This window comes from Parus major, chromosome 1 (genome assembly GCF_001522545.3).
Source record: "Parus major isolate Abel chromosome 1, Parus_major1.1, whole genome shotgun sequence".
Lineage (NCBI taxonomy): Eukaryota > Metazoa > Chordata > Aves > Passeriformes > Paridae > Parus > Parus major.
Genome location: NC_031768.1, coordinates 104,703,244 through 104,725,813, shown reverse-complemented (window position 1 = coordinate 104,725,813; position 22,570 = coordinate 104,703,244). Strand labels below are relative to the sequence as shown.

General features: G+C 39.0%; 1 protein-coding gene across 9 annotated transcripts in view; it reads right to left on the bottom strand.

Annotated features, from left to right (window-relative positions):
• Positions 1-375: 375 nt before the first annotated feature.
• ROBO2 (roundabout guidance receptor 2) overlaps positions 376-22,570 on the bottom strand; it is an 867,116-nt gene continuing 844,921 nt past the window's right edge. For 5 of the 9 annotated variants that reach the window (XM_015636755.3, XM_015636762.3, XM_033518487.1 and 2 more), the window contains 4 exons: positions 19,353-19,523; positions 12,759-13,022; positions 8,124-8,324; positions 376-7,137 (listed from right to left, as the gene is read on the bottom strand). In XM_015636755.3, the coding sequence (XP_015492241.1) occupies positions 7,136-7,137; positions 8,124-8,324; positions 12,759-13,022; positions 19,353-19,523 (638 nt within the window). In that variant the 3' untranslated portion in view covers positions 376-7,135. The remainder of the gene's footprint in view (positions 7,138-8,123; positions 8,325-12,758; positions 13,023-19,352; positions 19,524-22,570) is intronic. The other 4 variants (XM_033518494.1, XM_033518495.1, XM_015636780.3 and 1 more) reach the window with 1 other exon arrangement.

Sequence of the window (22,570 nt, the reverse complement as noted above, 5' to 3'; positions counted from 1 at the left end):
TTCTCTGGCATTCCCTTTCCCCAGGTTATAGCTTTATCTGTTTCTCTGCCTGTTGGCACTCGAGGTGTATGTAAATTATTGTTGCATGCTTCAACATCACCACCTATTGCTCTTCATTTCCCCTAATGACAGTCCCATCTGAATGCCGGTGCCTGCTCAGGTTGTACACGTGTAGAAAATAACTTCAACTCATCCGTGAGGTCTTTTTTAATTTTTCTTATTTTTCTTTTCACCCTCTTTCCTGTTGCTGTTTGCCTCAGACTCGTATTCATGAGGTGAGGAATAGAGCTGCACGCTTTCTGCCTAGGGCAAAATCCTGCTGCCACTCGTGCAAGTAGCAGCTGAGAGGAAAAAGGAAGGGCATTCACACAAATAGCTAATCAAAGGGTTTTTAATGATACTCATTAGGAAAGAAATTCATTAACAAGCCAGCACAGAACATTCCCTGAAGGGAGAGTGATGTTACTGGTCACATCAAAGTCCCCACCTGACTAACACCTTTATTGCTGTTCATAGTAAGGCCAAGTTAGCAGCAAAATCAGTCGCATTCAGTTCCTGCCAAGCAAAAAGTCATCAAAGCATGGTCATGGAAACTGGATCAATTCTGGTTTACTAATAAAAATGGCTTTTCAACTTTTCACAGCGATGTACAGTTTAGCACCCACCACTGATGCTTTTGAATTCAGACAATTTTGCATTTCCTACCGCTCATTCTTTCCTCTGCTCTTTCTCTCTCTTTTATCTGGCTACCTCTGACCATGTCCACAGTGCTGCCCCTGGCAGTGGTGTAGTCCTGCAGCACCACAAACCTCAGCTGGATGGATGCCAGTGCCCCTTTTCCAGCAGAAGTCTGCAGAAGGAAACCTCATGGCAAGGTTCAGCGGGGAGCCCCACTGAACTGTGGGCAGACCTTTCACCCAGACAAATCATCAGTGCAGGCCTGCCAGAGCTTCCACCACTGCCCAGGATAGATGCAACCTCTGAGCATCAGGGCTATTTCCAACCAGCAGGCGTAAAACTGCCTTTTTTTTTTTATGCTCACACCATTACTTACCTATAAAAAGGGACTCTATTTTTCTGCCAACTCATTCCTAGAGATTAGTATCGGTATCTTGGGATGCTCATTTGCTCTGTAAAAATTAGGTTTTTAAATAGACTGGAGCAGAAATCTCACTTTTATTGCGCTGCCCTGATACAGTAGAGCTCAGTTATTAAAACAAATTGTAGCAAGCAGCTTCCTGGTTGTTATACCCACATAATTACTACGGGCTGCTACATGAAACCCTGCTTCACTCTTATGCTTAGAGGCAAGATCTCCATTTTGCAAGGACAGAGCAAGTTCTATTATGCATTTTACTGCCAAAGGAGGTCAATTAACTTTAATTGGTTCTAATTAGCACTTGCTCAAGCTGTTATATTCTTTACCTGCATCCGAGTGGCTCTCCAAGTGCTGCACAATGGATTCCTGCTTTTAAACACAAAGGAGAATTACTAATGGCATCCTTGAAGGCAAAAGATGCACTGATCAGCATAAATGGGGAACAAATATCAGCACAAATAGTAGCAGGCCTTTTTAGAAAAAAAATCCCCGCAAACATTTTGCACCCATCTGGCTTTGATCAATTGAACTGAATGCAACTGTGCACCTTGTTGCTTAAAGTTAGAACAATGTAAGTACACAAATGTCATTATTCTCTACCATAACTTCTTTACAGATGAAAGATAAGTACTGGAAAATGCAGGGGGTGTTACAGGGACAGTGTTACAGCTCTGAAGAAAAACAAATTGATCATTTCAATGGTAGCCAAAGTAAAATACCAAGAAAAAGGAAAAAAAAATGTCAAACATACATCTGAAATGCAGTTTTCTAGGATTTTTGAACATTGTTTCAAAACTTTTTGTTAAAGAGAAAGGTTTAAGTTTTGGCAATTTTTTGGGGGTTTTGTTTGGTTGTTTTTGTTTTCATTGTGCTAAAGCAAGAGGAACAATCTCACTTGCCAAGATGTCAGCATAAGCCATCTGAGTCCTCAGGATGTGATGAGAATTCAGCAGTGAACAACAGACTGAATATGGAACCACATACCAGAAGAGATGCTGCAATGCTGAGCTCTGCTCTAGGAACTGTTTTTATGCTTAGCTCTTCCTGGACATAGCTACACAGTAAAATAAAGTCAGGCTAAAGAGGAATCTAGTTCTCACACCAGCTGTGGAACTCAGAGCTACTTCTCCCCAAATAACCAGTCCACTGTGCATGTGGGCATGGCCCTACATCTCCTGTGGGTCCCATGTGAGTTGTACCTGTTAATCTGGGTGGAGGAGTGTTGGCAGGAAAGAGCTCAGTCCTCAAGAGAAGCAGGAAACCAGCTAGACACAGCAGAGCAGGTGTTTGGTGCTGCTGCTCTGCTGTGTCCCCATTCCCCCTGAACTGATAAAGCATTTATCCATACATCCAGACATCAATGCTTGCAGAGCACCTCCATGGCCTTTCTGCTCTTGCAGCCCCCATGGCAGACACCCCAGATCCAGGGAACAGCATCAGCACTGAGTGCACAGACCACAGCAGGAGAGCACTAAGAGCTGGGGAGGCCAGTCCCAAAATGTGAGATGTGCCTGGCTAAGTGAGCTCATGCAGACCACCATGGTGCCACAGGCATTGGAAACCTTCCCTCCCTGAAAACTCCATCCTCAGAGAAGTGACCTTCCTCTACATGCTGACCTGTCTGGGATCCACTGGAACCCACTGAGCCTAAAGCCATGAGAGCTTCTCTGCTGGAGGCTTGCTGGGCTCTGAGCAGCCAGGGCTGGGGCCTCTTACAACCCCAAGAATTCTCCTCTCTCACCAGCCTGGATTAACCACATATTTAAAACAAAGCACCAGCTTTAGTGTCCCAAGGATCTAGGCTTCCTATGGACTTTGGCTACTTTGTTTTGGTATGGAAACCAAAAGTAATGAGGTTTATACATATTATTGTACTGTTCAAAATTGCATGTGAAACTGTGGAGGACTTGGCTTTTTCTAAACCAGTATGTGTTCCTTATTTTAGTATTACTTTTTCCCTTTTTCCTGCTATTTTAATGTGCCTCCTAAATGAATTTTTTGCTGCCCGCATGGTTTTCAAAAACAATTGATTTTTTTAGCTAATGCGTTCCAGATAGATGGAACACAAAAGAGGTTAAAAATATAAAAATGAAATTAAAAAGTCTTCCCTCAGCAAACAAGTACCCCAAAATCTTTACAAAAGGAGGTCAACTTTTTTCTTTCAAGTTCCCCTGCTAAAACTCCACAAGGTCATTAACCATAAGAAAAACCCAAACTGCATACATTGTAGACTAGCCAAAGTAGCTGCCTGTAATTTTGCTTTTTTAAATAAAAGTTCCTGCCAAAATCTCCCCCTACCCTATTCCCTTTCCTCTTTCAGTTGTGAGGACTCTTTCTCAGCCCCAGTACACACCTCTTGTGGCTGGCAATGCATGGGCTGAGAGGCAAGCATAAACCAGCACACAATTATTTCACACAGTCATGCTTTCCTTTTGCACTGGTGTGTAGTTAAATTAACATCCTCAAAAACATTCCATGCACCTTATCTTTTCCCAAGGAATGGTGTTTCTGTTGCATTTCAGGTGACAATCAAAAGGTATTCTAAAGATTTACTGACTTAGATGTGTACTTGAGGAAAAAAAAAAAGAAAAATAAAAAAGAAATATAAAAATAGGAAATGTCTGTTCCTTGCATCACTGAACTGGCTGCCCATACAGCAATACACCACTGAAGCACATGGAACAATTCATTATTTGGTCCCTCAGCCCTCCTGCATTTAAAATTGAGCAGGTATTCAGTGCAAAGATTGAGAAAAATTGACCTAGCACCTGTCCATACATTTTAGGGTATTCTCTACTGGGTTGGCAGCAGCTCCAGCAGTACCAAACCCCAGGTGTGAGGGTTCAGCCCAGGTTTTACACATCCACTGCTCTGTGGGCTCTAGGCAGAGCCCCCACACTGCGAGAACACAGCTACAAGCAGAATATTCACTGGAATAGCTGTATCAGTGTAATTACAGCGCTACAACTGTTCCAGTACAGACAGGACATTAAACACAAACCCCTAGGACAGGCAGTGTTTACTGCTTAGTTCAAAAAACAGCGTATCAAATGTTCCTTGTCACCTGTAAGTGGACAGTGATGATTATAGCTCAGTCTATGTTATTACTGCCTGATTATTCCTGTTTGGGTTTTCACATATCGACTCCTTACTCAAGGTCTTTTAACATAGATTTGAAATGTGAATATGTTTTATTTTTTCCCCAGTAAATATACAATACACACTTCAACAGTACTATTAACCAACTTCTTATGCCAATTAAACTTTGCTGCACTAACAATACCAATGAAACACATTAAGAGGTCATACTTTTTTGTGAACAAACTGTAGCCAATAAACAGGTTTTTTTTAAAAAAACAAATTAAAAAACAATTCTAAGTGCTGCCACAACATCCCTTTTCTTTAAACACATTATTCACAATAAATGTTTTAATTTTTTTTTAAAAAAAGAAGAATACTTCTTTTAAAATAGTAAATCAAATGGCATTTTAAAAAATATGTACTGTGGTTCATTGGAAGTACACTGTATAGAAAAGAGAGAGGAAAAAAAAGAAGAGACATCACCTGTAAGATAATGGAAACACTTTGCCATACACAACAACACCTTATGTAATATTGTAAGCAAATTATTAATGAACAAAAATGTACAGAAGCAGATGGACAAGTTAGTGAATATCATGGTACTGAACAGCTTTAATACTGACACACATTTACTTTCCAGTGGAAGAGATAAAACACATATTTGAAAGTAATTGGAATGGCTTTATCAACCTCTAATGATACTGAATTTTGAATAGAACAGAGTGAGTAAGGTGTTCCACCAAAGCTCAGCACAAGCTTTTGAATTAAACGGGGAAAAACCAACTATTGGTGACTGAGTTAAACATTTTCCAGAGAATTAAGACTGAATTGTACTCTGATTAATCTTCTCCCCATATGGTAATACCAAAATAAAAAACATGTATATGTAATTACGCTGCATTTTTTATCTTACTTGAACATTTTTGCACAATTTTAAGTTATGTTTTTAACTACAGTGTTTCAATAAGCAGGAAAATGGCATATACTCATTGGTCACATATGTAAATAAATTCATACTTTTTTCCTCAACTTTTTTTTTTTGTTTGTAGCTTGCTAAATAACTCGTCTTGACCTTAAGGGAGTTAACTAGCATTTTTCAATATTCAATAGTGCCGAGTAATAGTTGATGGCTGTAGTGTTTTATCTTATCATGGAACAAGTTAATGAAATGAAAAGCAACACATACTTAGCATCGGAATTTACTTTTCTAAAATTCTGCCATGACAAAAAGTGTTCTTAATACTGGTGAGCTCCAAGGCAAAATATAAAACAACATAGACTGGTTATATAAAAAAAGTATTCAATGGAAACTTGTGTTCATGGTCAGATAACTAACAGAAATAAGCTCTAAGATGCAATATTTAAATTAAGCATCGAAGTAATGGGTGGGTTAGCCACACACAATATTCTAAGAAAAGCTTGAGAATTTACTCTTTGAGATTTGACAGGTAAAGAAGACTTGGACAAAGTAATGAAAATTAATGAAGAGACAGGATGCTGTCATTAATGTCCACTTACAGAGTCTGATTTATTCAAAAAGTGTATAAACATGCGTTATTTCCTCATCATAGTAGAGTTTGAAGCCACTCACTAAAACACAGGTCAAAGATTTCCTTTGCTTATATCCAACTTTTTGGATGAATTGTATTGCCTGAAACATTCTTAATGCAAGCCAAAAATAATTTGACCATTGCTTTCCATCCAAACACTAAACATTTTACTACAAATTTAGTGGATCCAACTTCAGCTCTTGCAGACTTCAGGTATGGAACAGAAAAGGTTGTGTAGACTGCATCAAAACAATTAATGTCATGAATTTCAGTGGTGCAGCTTTATCCTCTATCGTACTGTACATGTATTGGAAAGATGAAATAAGATACTCTGACATTTCATTTTTTTGGAAGCAGCCTGAATATGTCTTAATAATAAATTGCATTCTTATCTTCTTACTAGGTATCCCTTGTGTTTATATGGTTTGTCTCTCCTGGAAAATCTCTGTCCTAGATTCTGGGCTGGAGAAATTAACGGTAATAATTCTTTTAAAACTGCAAAATAAAAACAGCTTTAGTGAAACACCTTAATTTCTTTTATTTGTAGCAAGGTTTGTTTTTCTTCCCCTTTACTTAGTGGCATGGGATGGCTAAAAGCAGATACTAAGGGTATCATTCTAGTGAAAGGGTCTAGGCCATCTCATGCTCCCTTTAGTTTTCATTTTCACTCTTTAATCTCACACTTCCAACTTCTGACCCCTTCTTAAATAGGAAGAGCAACTATGTTGCTTGCTTTTAAAAGGTTTAAATCTGTCTCTAATGTCTTCACTGACATCAGTTTTGCCTGTCACTTTCTCATTTCTACACCCCAATGGAAAACCACCTAACATACTCCTTTACATCCAGCATTATCCAAAGTAGCTTACAGGACGTAAACCTTCTTCACACATTCAGTCTCTTTTTTCTTCATGTCATGAGGAGTAGAGTTTTGTGCTTATCACCAAATAAAATTGCAGTGCAAACTTTAAACATAAAAGTTACACAATTAAAAGTTAATATATGGCACCACAGCCTATTAATTCACATATAGTACAACAGACCAGTAAAAACAGACATGAATATGAACATAGCTAAAAAGAAGGTGAGCTTGCATAGCAATGCAACAAAAGAAATTATATACAGAAGGAAATCCTTTTAATCCTGGAGGGTGATTTTTTTTTTTCTTTCTTTTTTTTTTTATATACTCCTGACAAGGAATAGTTTAAGGTGGATGGTGTATTAAAGAGAAGAACACAAGTAAAGTATCTGTGGGATATGTGTGGCTGTGTGTCTTTACATTGCATTTACAGTTCTTTTAATAGTACATAAATAAAGAAAATGTTCATTGCACTGTTTAGTGTCATCACTTCCATGAGTTCAGACCTGATGGTCCATCAGAGCAGCTTGCAATGTGTCTTCTCAACTACTCTATAGAGAGAAACAAAAGAGAGAGAAAGAGGTTGTAATAAGGGGAAAAAAAACCACACAAATAAAGCCTATGGCAATATTACTGCAGCACAGGATGAATATTCAATAGGTTGTGAGAACAGGGTTAATTGCTTCTAAGATGAAAAGCCAGGGATGCTAAAATTTAGCACTTACCAACACCATGTGTGAGACTGCACTCTTCAGGGCTCATGGGTCACCATTAGCTCTCTTACAGCTACGGGGCAGTAACTGCCAGGAGGTGCTGAGGGTTTGACTGCAGCAGGAGGATGCAGACATGCCAACAGCTCCACTGCTTTTATTACCATTAATAAGTTTATTAAACACACCAGTATGCCTGAGCATGCTGGGGTTTTGATGTACTTTTTCAAACAACAGAGTCAAGCCTTTGGGCAGCTGGTACTGCCAGCACGCAGGCAGCACCAACATGGTTTCATACAAAGTTTAACAGATATTGAGTGATAACAGAAAACAAATTTGGAAAACAATTTCCCTGTCCAGGGATGCTGAGGAAAAGAGTGGAGATGTAAAAGTGCAAAACTGTGCTATACAATCCAGAAGAGAGAACCTCCATCTAAGAGAACACTTCTCATCAACCAACTGGAAATTAAGGGGAAGGCTGAGGAAATCTGTCATTGGCATTTCCAAGACAAGCACGCTACACTTTGCCAAAAAAAAATAATTTTAAGTTACTAGAATTCTTTCTCATTTCCCCATGCTTCACTAGCATTACACAGTGAGAGATGTACCATGTAGCTAGCTTTGGCATGGCTTACACAGATTTGAACTGCTCCAAAGAAGGACGACATTTGTTTGCCATCACATGCAATACATCTCAGAAGGCAAAAAGGTCTGGATAAAGCTTAATCTGATTATCACACACAACTTCCTACTCCCTTCACAACAGATTTATAATTTTTTTCTTTTATCTATTTGATAGTTTTAACTGGAGCTAGAGGTAAACTTACATAATTCACCAGTAAACTGTCCTTGACTGTTTGATCCCACATAGCCTATATCGAGAAGGTCACTGGCATTGCGTTGGTGACCTCCTCGCAAGACTTCACCTTTTCTAGGTCCAGTTGATCCTTTAGAAGAAGATGTTCCTGAAGAGCTGTGGCCACCAGGGGATGGGAAATTGGGTTTACTATATGGTACGAGTGCCTCTTCTAGAAAAGCAAAACAAAGCAAAGTAAATACCAATAAACAATCCTAGAAGTAGGAATAAACAAGCTATTCATTTATGCACATCATATTCATTCATATCTCTCTTGCTTTATGGCATCACAATTTTACTTAAGAAAATACACAACTAAGAGTTGTATCCCAAGGACAGAGAAGCCAGTATGAATTTAAATCTTGCTTCCCTGTGAACTCCTAAGTCAGTTTGTATTAATTATAAAAAGTCTACATTCATTATGAATAAGAGATCATGAATCATAGATACTTTAATAAAAATAGGTGAACGTGCAATTTCCAACACAATGAAGCTATGATTGGACTTTTGCTTCAAGCCTACATAAACATGCTTTTTCCTTTTCTTTAGCTTTAATTATGGCAACATTAACTCAATCAGTTTAGACAAAGAACTACAATATCAGCTAATTTAATTATCTACCAGCTACTCAGTAATTTCTAATGATGCAAAGTACACCAACATTTTTGTTTTAACTGGTGTTGAATTACATTGGAAAATATTATATTATACATTGCAGTTGTAATATTTGGAGTGGATAAATAATCCTGCAGCCTGTTTCATGTTCCATTATGAGCAAAAGACCTACTTTTGCTCACTTGGATTCTTTTTTTGTGAAGACCTGTAATAATGAACTGCTTTCAAGAGCAGGATTAATTGCAATAAGGCATAAGACTTTATGTCTTCACATAGCATCAAGTAAAACAAAACATCACTTCTGATTAGCATTTCCTGGAGATACTGTTGTAATAGTCCAAATCTAAGAAGCAAAACAGCAGCACTGATTTAACATTGAAATGGAAGCATTATTTTATTTCTTTGCTGCGTCTGATCCACTTTTGCCATCTCAGAAGCTGGAGAAACAGATCTTGCTAAATATAGTTTGATTGAAGAAAGAATATGAGTATATATATGCCTAACCTCAAACACAGCTTTGTCCCTTCTGATATCAGTTGGATTTCTACTGCTTGAATCTTGCCCTTTTTCAAAGTGAATTTAGGCCAAAAGGGTTTTCTTTATTTTGGTTTTCCAAATGTCTTCACTCTTAAATAAGCTTTTGAGGAGGAATGGACTTTCTTTGACAGAGGGCAAGGAACACAGAAGGAAAAGTAGGTGGGGATGGTTGGAAAGAAAGAGGAGATAAAAACGCTTTTATTCACAATCTTGAAGCCCTTTCAAAGACTTCAGCAGAGAAATAATTAACTTGGAGAAGTGCTAAATGAGAACAAATTTGTGGGAGAAACTCAGGATTTCATTATTTGCCACAAAAGAGTAGGATGTGGGGATTCCTCACATGAGCTGCTGTTGAACTGAGCCTGTTTTTAAGGTAAATTTGTTGCAGAAGAGGGCAGGCAGCTGACTTCTTTCTCTGCCAAAGTATCTCACTCTGGTCCTGCCCAAGGGACCAGAAAGAATATTTGTGCTGCAGGACTTTAGGGCATTATCAGTGTTTTGTGCTATGACTGTGTGCTATCCTTGCTAAAATAAAAAGAAATGCTTGAAAGACACTGTAAAATGGCATTTAACAGCCACAGTCTCTCCTAAATTATGTTACTTGTTGTTGTTTTTTTTCTATATCAAGACCTAACAATAGAGTCAGATGCAAACCTGGTTTCCAAAAGCTGGGTAAAATATGGAGCAGTTTGCATTAAGACAGAAATAAAGCAAGCAGCATAAATCAGTTTAGCAGAAAGCTGGATACATTTTTAAAGGACAAAAACAAAAGTCACTAGCATTGCAAAAGAGTTGGAAGATGACATATATAGTCAATTGATTTGTTTTTCTAGCTTGTGGACTCAGGATAAGGCCTCCTTCGGGTTCAATGAAATATTGAGGAAAAACGACCATGAATAAATATAAAGTGCATTAATATTATACAGCATATGGTATGTTCAATTATCTGTTGTGGCCTCAGAAATAAACATAATCCATAAAATAATGAATTGTGACATAAACTAAGGCTAGGTTTTACACAACATTCTAGCACACAAGAAGTAGTTGTCTCCAGTTCTGAGAATGGGCTCACATTTATTAAACTCTCCAAACAGAGTCCAGGCCTGCAAAGAATATGGGGAGGCTTTGCTGGTGCCTTTCTCTTTGAAATGCTGAGCCATTAATTTGAAGATATAATTCTAGCCCCTGTGAAATCAGGATGTGTGTGCGTAACAATGCTTCTATACCTCAGAAAATAACCAAAAGGCTTTTCCTCTTATCAAAAGAATTGTAACCTGATCTAGCACCACTTTCATCAGAGCTGAGAATGTCATATTTGATGTGCTTTAACTCCAGTTCTACAATGAAGCCACTGCCAGGAACTCAGTGATCTTGTTTATACTGAAAGCAACCAGTGGAAACAGATATCCCAGACCAAGGTATTTTTATTCTATTCAACTTCAAACTAAAGGTCTTGCTTTCAAAGCTTGGACCACAGCTTGCTAACATCTGAATGAAACCCCCTAAGTTGCAAGTTTTCTATTTTCTGGAAACTGATAGCTAATAAAAGTCTTTTTTGGAAATGTATTGAAAGCTGTGACAGAATGGATTTCCAAAGAACTATTCCATTAATAAAGGAAAAGGGAAGAAGCACAATTAATATTATTAAAACAGCCACATTTAGTGATCTAAACCAGCATCATGCACAGGAGTAGTCTTTTTAAAATCTACCAGAGACAAGAATGCAGAGCAAGAAAGCTGTAGTGCAAGGGGCTGGAATGAGAATGCAGACAGAGAGATATGAAGCCCTGGCCCATCTTGTGCACAAACTTTATGAACTCCTCACACCAGAATAAACTCGTAACATCTCCTAGAGGCATCCTTCTTTATGCATAAAGGATATTCACTTGCTCTTGGCATTCTGAATTTGACAAGAACAGAGTACCTATAACCACTTCAGTGCAGGGCACTGGAAGTGTCAAGATCAAATTCTCTTTATTTATGGACAGAAAAATGCATGCCCTGCAGGATGGCAATTTCACTACTGTATAAGCTCTGCATCACAGAAAAAATGACAAATTCTATTTGTACACTTATGAGGCAGAGGAAAAAGAAGGGACTTGTTTCTGAGCAGGTCAGAGAAGCATCCTTAATGATTTCCAAGGAAATGAGAAGTGCAAGGCATATATTTGGGCTATTTTCTATGTGTTTGTACATCTTTTAAATTGCAATTAAAATTGCCATTTCACCAAGCAGGATGAATTTCACATGGTATTTTTAAACTGTGACTTCACATCATGATTTCAGAACATAAACAGCCACTCATTTCTTTATGCAGCCAACATATTAGGGGGTCTTAACAGTACCCTTATCATTATATTTTAAAATACGGATTGTATTTTAAATATTTACATTTAAAATGCAGGTAGCAGCATTTTCCCTAGGAGGACTTTATCCAGTAGTTCCTGTCCCCATAACAGATTTGTCTGCACACTACTATTCTTTTTTTAGTTTGTCAATGTTATTAATGTGTTAGATTAACAAGGAGCTTTAAAAGTGAATCAAATCAAGAAAAGTATGGATTGTAAGAGTACCACTAGTGTGACTGTGGGAGCTACATGCATAAGTGAAGAAACAGTGTAACCCTACAAAAACCTCCACACACAGTATAATTTCTTTATTTAAATCTTATTATCTGTCTTCTTGTATCCCTCTAATCAGCACTGCATTGGGATGAGGTGATTAATGGGTTAAAGAAAAAGCTCTAGGATGAAACAGCAGCTTTTACTTCAGGTCAGACTGAGAGAAGGAAACTGTGAATATTGCAGAAATACAACTCCAGCCCAGCACCACCTCCTGTGCACATTTGTGCAGACTTGAAATCCATTTAGGTGCTGAAGTCAGCTTGGGGCAAGGTGCAGGTCCTGTATGAAGGTGAAAACCTGTGCTGTCATCTTGCTGGGCTTAAGAGATGAATGCTACTTTGTCATATCCTTGAATAAAGAGAAGTGAGGGTTTTTAATACAGGAATGTCAGCAGCTCAGAAGGATCAGCCTTCTTGCAGACATGTAAAAACTGCTGCCAACTTGGAAGCAGGTTGAAAGAACTGGAAAATATGGCCCTATATGTAGAAATAAATACATCTAATGAAAGATACTCTAAAAAACTCTCTCCTTTCTTGCTGGCCTGAAGCTGTTTTCTCCATCACTATGCTTGAGAACATTATTAATATCCAAAACACTGCGAAGAGCGCACCAGGTCAGGTGCTAATGGAATTTCATTGTTGCAGGAGGGAAGGTAGTTGGATCACAAGCTCTTGTTTCACTTTGCCTTTCCTTATTTTCCAGCCTGACCCTGGCCAGCGCTCTCCCAGAGAGGTGTGAGGTGGTCCTGGAGCCCTGCCAGGCCCAGAACCCCTCGGCAGAGGTGGGGAGCAGCCGCCTGCCTCGCCTCGGCCGGTGCAGCGCGCACACACCTGATCCGAAGGCTTGTTTGTGTTGGGCTTTCCTGAAATCCTCTTGGCGGTCTGTAGGGCTTATCCACTCCTGGGCTTGTCGCTGCCACTCTAGTGATGTCCTAGCGGGCCGGTCCAGGGAGCTCTTTGTGTCATCTACGTTGGCTGCTGCGTGCTGCCTCTCCAGAGAGCTCCCCTTCCTCTCGGCAGAGCCTCCGCGCTGGCCCGGCACTATGGGCTGCCTTAAACCCTGACCGGGGGGCGGGTCGGGTGGTGGTGGAAGATCTAAAAAATGTGAATAAGATTCAGATGAACTGATTTTTTTTAATTGAAACAGAAGGTCTGTTTTCGACGCTGAAAAGGAAAGTGCCTTGCAAATGGTACGAGCCACTAAGTCGGTTGGTTTTAAAAGGAGGAAATTTCATTTTAATCTGAAAAGGGTTTTGACTTCCGCTAGCTCTTTATTCTGGTTGCTGTGTTTTTCTACCTCTTTCTAACTTCCATATAAATCTGAGCCCTGACTTACACTTCCAGGCATGGGATTTATTTTCTGTGGGGTGTACTCCAGCTGTTTAGCTCAGTAATTAGGAAGGAATTAAGAAAGGCTGTGGAAGACTGACCTGTGCCAGTTGACAATTTCCCTCCACCATACTGGGGCTTGCTCCATCCTGTTTTTGGGCTACACTTTCAGCTCAAGGTGTAAACACAAAATCTAATACAGAACTTCATCAAAATTAATAAAATGCCACAAATATTGGGAAAAAATAATTGTGAAACCTACTGCCATTGGAAAAGTATCAGTATATCTCTGACCAATGTGTTCAAATGGAACCACCAAACAATGGGTGAGCATTTTAGTCAATGAAATGAAGAGCTAGACTCTTCAGAGACTAGAGAATGGCCACTCTAGTTTAGCAGTCTTGCAAATATAACCAAATAAATTTCAGCTGACAGAAAGGTACTTGCCTGGCCTCTAACAACTTCTGTTCTTTTCAAGTTTGTGACTTGGACTATTAAGATGCTTGTAGAATTGAAGGTCAACATTCCAAACATATTTGTGGGGGCAAAAGTGAACTTTTTTATTAGTCCATGACCCAAGGTAACTATAGACTCAGTATAATTCTAATTCTAAATGCAATTTTTTCATGTAAACTCTATGATAGACTCACAATAGCCTAGATTATTTAAAAGAAAAAAAAAATCAGAAAATGGAAGCACCTTTAGTATCATAATGAAAATTCTTCTCTATCATATACACATTTTATACAAGGAACACTTTTTGATAATTCTGTTTCAGGGCAATGGATAGCCTAAATAAATCTCTGCAGCCAACTTAACAAAAACCTGTGTTACCTTAGAGTAGATTTGTGTCTGATCTGTTTTCTAGTCCTTTCTATCTCACTGTATTGTGAAGGTTTATCAAGGAATTGAACTTGGCTCAGTAACAGGCATGGAAAAGTAAACCTCTGTTTTGCCTGCAGGGAAGTCTGATGTTTGTAACTGAAATTCATTTTATAAATTGGTCAGGAGGCCTTTGGAGGGAGTTTATTTCAAAGTCTCTAATCCAGCTTTATATATTGTTTTATATAATGCTACACAGAATTTTCTTTCATGTCTTTGCTGTTAGAGGTGATACTTATACCTCACCTATGGAGCAGAAACGCTTCCAAAGTTGCCGAGATGTCATTCCAGTGAACACTGTCTCTTGCAGAGAAATGAGCATGTGCAGGTTATTTGTGTTTGCAAGAGAAAAAAGTTGTATCCAGTGATGCTCCTGTTCCCTGCTCACAGCTGAAGTGCTGTGCCCCAGATTAAGATAAGCACCCTCTGGCGAGAGCAGCCTTTTAATAATCTGTCAGTGAGCTTGGTGTATGCTTTATGTTCAGCACTAATTTATTTGAGAAATTTTTCGTTATGAATATAGATGCGACCTTTCATGACAATGACTATACTTGAGTTACTGTAGGTGGAAGCAGGAGGGTATGGGAGCTTGCCAATGTTAAAATTGCTTTATAGTGCTGGCTTCCAAAATGGCATTTCTTATAATTGATTTTATTGCGATCATAACCAGTTAATGTACAGAACCACAACACTGGCATCTGCTTATGCAACCTGAAATAGGAATTACTGAAGTTGTGATTTATAAGCACTTTGTGGAGATGCATTGACTCCCATAAACACAGCCATAACATGACATCCAACTATACAATTTTCCCGGATAAAATATTTACCGTTCAATATAAGCAAAATTTTCAAGTAGTAGCACAGAAAATTTTTTTTTTAAATTATTGCAGTATTAAAATTTAAACAGACTATCCTACTTCAGAAATTGGTGTCTAATAGTTGTTATTAATTAGATACTTAAAAGGAAAGAAGGCTTGTGCTTAAACTATACTGCATTTTCTAGAGCTGGCTGCAACTCCTGGAATTACTGTAGAGTTATAGTGCTGATCTTCTGTTAACCAGATTATTGCTTTTATCCATCCACAAAATAATCATAAAGACTGACTTATGCATAGAAGTGAAATGAAACACAATGTTGGTAAATTTCCTTGGATGCTCGAAACCTGTGGAAGATTTGAAGTGAAAAATAAAATTTATCTTGTAATGAAGCTTCACAGAATTCTAGAAGAGCCACAGGTACTTTGGAATTAACATAAACTGACTCTGGCCTGAATACAAACTTACTGACCTGTGTTAAACATGTTTGAGAAGATCTGTAAGAGCAGTTACTAATTGTAGCCAAACATCACCTGACTAAACTGCTTCTTCACCTCCTTACTCAGGTTGGCAGCTGCAGTAACACCTACCTGTCCTTTTTAATAAAAGCAGCTGGAAGAGAATTTCATTTGAAAATGTTGCTTTTGATTTGCTCTATATTGTAAATCTTGTGCCTTAGTAGATAACTAAATAATTCCTGCTCTCTTGCCTGGGTTGATAGGAAGATCCCATGTATCTGGAATTATGAGTGTCTTCCTCCAACACCACTGAGAATAGTCTTGCTCTTTCTTGGCTTTCCTACCCCTGTTAAAGGGGTAACAAATGTCAGCTGAGTTAGAAGTCTCACATCCTTACAGGAAGACTTATTACCACATGAATGCAGTCGTATCAATCATTCCATCATGTCAACCCCTTCAGAGAAGTTCTGAATTTAGAAATGTAGGGACTTCAGTGGGATTTTCAGTGAGGATACCCAGAGTGGTAACACTGATTCACCCTACTTCCATCCAAATTCCATTTATCATTCAGGTGGTAGGGAAAATACCTGAAAGCCTGCACTGAGCTAGTAGCTTTCTAGGTCAGTAGGAAGTCATCCAGACTTTCATTTTGAAGCCTCTAATGGCAGGATTATCAAACCTGTAAGGCAATTCTTAAGTGCATTGGTGGGGAGATGATGGTCTTATTGATTTAGTAATGGAGGGATTGTGATTGAGGAGCTGTAGGACATCAGAGTACCTGGTTAGGGGGAGATGGATATTCAGTCTGGGGTTACTTGAGCCCTTCTTTAGAAGGCAGAGCATCGGCTAAATGATTCAGGCACCAGTCAAGGTTTGGCACAGCCTCTCATCATTAACTAGAAAAAGCAGCAAGAACCTACAACTATAAGGACACACCTTTCTATCTGTGTCAGTGATTTCTTCTCCTAGGGGTGATAATTACTGTGACATTTAATAAGCCTCTGAAACACTTTCTAGCATCAGAAGGTAAGTATTTTCTTGACATTAAAAGTTATTTTTAATACACAGTAGGAAGTTAGTAGCAAGGCATGGTAATATAAGTCTTATGTTCCAGTTTGCTTTTTCAAACCCTAAGCATATTTCCCTTCTGCCTCCTCTTTGATTTTTTTGCATATTGTGCTCAGTTAAGGAAAGGCTTTCAACTTCAGTCAGACAGTTATGATGCTGCAAACTGTATGACAGATTCCACTGTTTTGCAATTCATGACTACATTGTTTCTTGGAAAACAAATTATTCCTTGAGCATTAACACTAAAACATTTCTTGTATTTTTTTTGTTTGTTTGTTCTGTTTTTTATGGTGGACTGTGAGCTTAGAATGAAGGTTTTGATCATCTGAGGGATTCATAACATAAATTTCCTGAGTAGATTTGCTGTTGTCTCCATGGTCTTCCAGGATGTGGAAGTGAAAAAACAAGTTGTACAGCGAGAGAAATATGAAGACTCCATCTAGAGTCAGTCTCTAGAGGATTCTGACCTGCAGCTGAAGGAAATGAAGAAGCAGGGTTTTAGGGGATTTCTGTGGATTGCTGTCAAAACTAAGCATGAAGTTGAACCCTCAAATGCTTACATGGTCTGTGATGTGTGTGCTATGTGTTAAATATTACACATATTACAGTCTTTTCCACTGTCCCACATGGTTACAGTTAACAAGGAGGAAGCACTTAGGATGTGTATGGGAATGGGCAGAGAAATCTGGAGCTTTCTTGGTCAATGAGAATTGAAAATGACAGACATCCGGTATGTGATGAGACTTAAATACAGGATACCAGGACTCATCCAACTGGGGAATTTGAAAACAACTGGCAAACCAAGTATATTCTCACAAGACAAATCCAAGAGGAAGCAGCTATAAGGGAATGGATTTGAGACATCTGAAAAAACAGAGAAAATGTATAGTGATGCTTTTCACAGAAATCAGGATGGCCCAGGGCTGAATGGACTGGCCTGGATTATAGCTTGGAATTGCTGGACCTATCTGAGGCTCTCTTACTTGCTCCTTCTAGCTACAGCTTAAGCCCAGTGGCATTGTCTGTCTTTGCAAAGTTCATTGCAATATTCCACAGAAATCACCCAGTTACCATTTTTAATTTTGCAGACCAGAGATTCCCAAATCCAATTGTTTACATAGATGCAGGTGGCAGCAGCAACTTTTAGCTTCCTTAATTGACAAATGATCTTTTTCAAATTTAACTATGACTCAGATTTGACATTACACTTTAATGACTCATATTCAGTAGGAGTTGAAGCGGAAAACTGTACCATTTGTGTTTGTTTGTTTGTTCCTGTGTTAATACAGGAAGGGAACAGTTTTTCTATTGCTCCAGGACACTATAAATTTTTGCAACATATAGCAAGGACTTTAGCTAGGTTTATAAAAGACAAATATTAATCTAATGGCATCCAAAAGCTCTTATGGTTACTGCCCATGCCTGAGAGGTTGAAGGAAATAGTATATCATTGATATTCTGATTGAAATGTATGAAAGAAACTCCAATAAGATTAGTATTTTATAAAGGATAAAGAAAAGGCAATAGGAGTTTCCTCTTTAAAAAGAATCTTAAAATTGGATCTCTTTCACTAATTTAAAACAATGTGAAATTTTATGATGGAGTCACTCCCTGAGGAGCCTCACTTCCATCTACCTCATGACCTGAACTGGATCCTCATTAATTTTCTGGTACCCACACGACTGTAAGTCACTTCTGTAGCAACAGCATTCAGAAGCAGAAGGATTAGTGTCCACCATACTGAGTGCACTACAAACTCACATGTACACAGAATTTGTCACCTAAGACGCTCACAGTTCAGGGTGACAGGATATGGCACTCAGAAGGGTTAACAAAACATGTACAGAAAGAGTATGGCCAGCATAGAAGTGAGATCCATCATGTTCCAGTTACTGTTCTCACAGACACATCTATTCAATGGATTTGTGTAATAGAGAGGCCTCTGCATTATATCCACAAGGGCAGGGAATTAGTGTTTAAAGAAACTTGGATCCATAGGAGCAGAATCTAAGCCACTTTAAGCTTTTCCACAAATAATACCACAGTGAGAATGAGCCATAGAGCAGGAGATGTAACAATAACACCTTTGGTGAACACTGATCATTTCAACACCTACAGGTGCAAGGCCAGGGATCAGAAGAAATGAGGGGAAGGTAGCCAGCTGGCCACCTTCCTATCCAGTCTTCCTCAAAAACAGGCACTAACTGTGTCTTTTGCCAGACTCAAGAAGGGTAGACAAAGAAAATGAAAGACAGCTGATCTTATCGTTTAGAAGAGCAGAACAGATATGCCTGAAATTTCCAGATGGGAAGTAGTCATAAGAGAAAGTGGAGATGTAAAAGAGGGAGACACAGTCACTGAGGTCAGTGGATGTCAGGACTGAAGCAGCACAGACAAGAGGTGAGGCAGAATCATGGGAAAACATGGCACATGTTTCTGTAGCTGTTGGGTGTCTGTCAAAACCAGCACAAACCGAACAAGTCCTGTGGGAGCAGCTCTCTGCTTCTCCTTAGGAATTCATGACATACAGCTACTGCCAGTGGTGGCTACTTTCATAAAATGTACAATTATCCACAGGCCATTTTTCAATGTCAACTTGTGCAATGCAGTCATTTTGGGGTAAGATTTATATCAAGATCTGAGAAATCCTAGGGGATGAGGACATATTCAGAGCAGAAATGGGGAAAGGCTCCCTGAACACTCACTCAAGCCCCACGCTGCTGGAGCTACAACACTGCTCGCGTGGCAACCTGGGGACCAGCTCCACCAAAGCAGGAATTGACTGTAACCTACATTCCTGAAGAGATGGCTCTGCCTTCTCCTGCCATGCACAGCTGTCTGTTGCAGGTTTTCCTCCCCCAGCACTCACCGTCCGTGATTCCCTCCCGGCGATGAGGCAAAGAGGGCTGCTCCAAACGTCCGCCCTTGTGTTTTTTCGTGGGCCTCGGCCTCTGACCCTGACTGACAGCTGCACTGGTGTTGCTGTCAGTAGAAAAAGGACTGCCTGGCCGAGGTCTCTGAGAGGAAGAATATGCTTTGCCTAAAGAAGGGAAAAAAAAAAAAAAAAAAAAAAAAAAAGAAGAGAGGAACCAGATGAAAAAATGTTATTGCCTTGAAATGGGCTGTTCTATTAATGTCTGCTCCAAAACATTAAATCAGGTCTAATTCTCAGAGGCAGGCAAGTGTCCCCTCAAGGTTCCTGCTGATAACAACTGCTTTAAGACACACCACAACAAGTGAAGTAGAGAAACTTGGCATTCTTTTGTCTTTAACTTTTATAATTAAAATTATTCCATCTGTTGCGATAAAACTACTGTATGCCATATAACTCCTACCTGCTCTGTGTGCTGAACAGATGTGTCATAACAACTCCTCAGCCTTGAGCAGGGAGGGAAAACAGTTCTGCAATCATATCAAATTTATCTCCTCCTGCCTTCCACTTTCATGTTTTCTGAGCCAGATTCTCATTTTAGGGGCTCCCATATGCACTGTATATCTGGAGTAACTCCAGCAAGATAAACATATCTGATTTTGCAAGCTATGTAGCATTGCAGCACTGTGTACTTAAGGGCTCTCTTTTCTCAAGAAATAAAAATGGGGGTATATTTAAAAGCTAAAATTTTCCAGTTAATTTTTAGTACTTTTGTTTTTTAAAAATATATCTTGTGACGTCAGATTTATGTATATATCTTTTTATATCTGTTGTGTATATATATACACACTATTAAAGCTATATGGTTTCTTTAAAGAAATATCTTTGATGCTGTTCTATAGAGAAGAATTTAAAAGCCTTGGAATTTAAAGAGCACAGCTCATTTATTACATTAACTTCCCCTTATTCTGATATTTTTTATTCTGTTAACTAGACTTAATATTTAATGATAATGGATGAAAACTAAAAATCACCATCTTTGACTTTCTTTTGTTCATGTGTATGTTTTTCCTGCAAAATTTCGGAGATGTTAACCTCTCAATTCATTTAGAATTGGTAATTACATATTTTAATGCTATCTGCAGTGGAAAATGCTTAAGCCATCTGAACTTCTGCTCTTTCAATGCTGCTTTAGGCCCCAAATGGTGTAAGAGATGACAGAAAGAGGCAAAATGGGTGATTGGTATTTTTCTGGTCAACTGGGCCCATGGTAAAAAGGAGGTCTTTTTATCCTCTGGTTAACTTAGATCATGGTTTACCTTGCAGTGGGCTAGTAAAACCTTCCAACAGATGTGCTTTCTTCCAACATGCTGTCACATCCAATCTGATCTAGGAAAGCCTAACAGGGAGTAATATGCAGCTCAGCATCTGATTTGAAATACTCTCAGCACCAAGAAGGCAAAGTGGAAAAGTAGCCATATTCTCTCTAACATGTTGTTTCACATTAAAGCACACATGTTAGGACAATATTTCACTACTGGACTTCAGAGATTTCATAGCTTGGTTGTCTACCTCCTGACTGTTGTGCAGCCTGAGGAGGGCACTGCTCTCAGGCAGGCTTGTCCCCAGCTGCACACTTCTGCCAGCAATTGGAGGTTGCCACTTTTGAAGTCTTCATTTGGATGTTCCCTAACCCTCCTCTACATTAAAAAAAAAAAAAAAAAAAAAAAAAAAAAAAAAAAAAAAAAAAAAGCCCAATTGAATTTATATAGTCTGAAAACAATGCCTTTGCTAACCTAGCTCATTTTAACCAAAATTGGGTTACAGAATGCCCGCCCGAGCAGCTAATTCTGGAGCTGGGAGAAAGCAAGGAATAAGCATTTGGGAACATTAACCTCTATAGCTGGCACAGCTGCAGCCAGACAAAGACAAGTGATCAAGCCCTTGTTCCATGGATAAGGATAACACAGCAGATGAACACAGACAAAATATTAAAATTTCATTTAAAAATAAAAATAAAAAAGACTCCTAATGCAAAGATACTCAGATGTGAGCCTGAAATTTCATCCCAGCTCACAGCATGCTGCACAGATGTTTTGCAAAAATAAACTCACAACATGCAAGTGTAACTAGTGAGTGGAGGACACAGATTCTTCACACTTATTCTTTTGACTAAAGAGATGTGATTGTTCATTCAGAATGTTGGTTTTAAAAATAAATAGACACATTCTCCTTTATCCCTTCACAAAAATGAGGCAAAGTAAATAGCACCTAAATCATACATGGGGCAAACACAAATGATGTGCCCCTATCACATTTTTCAGTGCACTTAATAACTGGTTACAGCATCTTGTATTTGTATGCAGCCCTTCCAGTAAGAACTGCTGAGCAGTGTCAGACTTTCTGCAGCAGATTTAGTGTGTTTAAGTGGAGACAAGGATGAATCCACTAATTCTTGATTTAATTTCCCAAGGGTGTTAAAAAGGAAAGCTGTTTGAACTTCATGGCAAATCACATGATGGCTTCTGGAAACTGGAATCAAAGTGTCTGGCAGGAGAGACACATTGCATCTGGATTCACCAGCTCCTCTCATACTCGGCAATCAAACAGTCCCACGTGAGGCTATCAAGCTGGACATCTCCTTTACTATCTACCGCTGAGAGTATTTCACAGCTGTTCTAAATGGGTGGAAATAACTGTCCAGACTGCAGAGGAATAAAGAGTCAGGACCTTCAGGCTCCCTCCAGAGCAATGAGCAGGATAACACTGCTGCTTCTGCACTGCCAGACACCGTGCTGCGCTCTGGGGTGTCTGACCCAGCCACCCTGCCCTGCCAGGTGACACATCCCAATGACACCGCAGCGAGCAGGGGCAGCACTTCTATTTCCTGAGTAAAAGGAAAAAGAGGAAAAGCAGGCTGTTTGTTTACATGTGGGTTTTTATTTTATTTCCATTTTGCCTGCTGGATCATTAAGAGAGCAATAATCATCGAGTACCACAACCGCTGGATCCCTTTTTGTACCCCTATGTTCTAAAGATCTGCCTGAGGAATTACACACACTCACTGTAAGTGAATTTGTGACCTAATCAAGCTAGAAAAATGCAGCTGACAAGGGGGCTCCCATCCTTTCCTTCTAGTTTACATTCACATAACTACAATAAAAAAAAAAATCATATTTATTCTAAAGTGTCTGTGTTTGTGTGTCCATTTACTT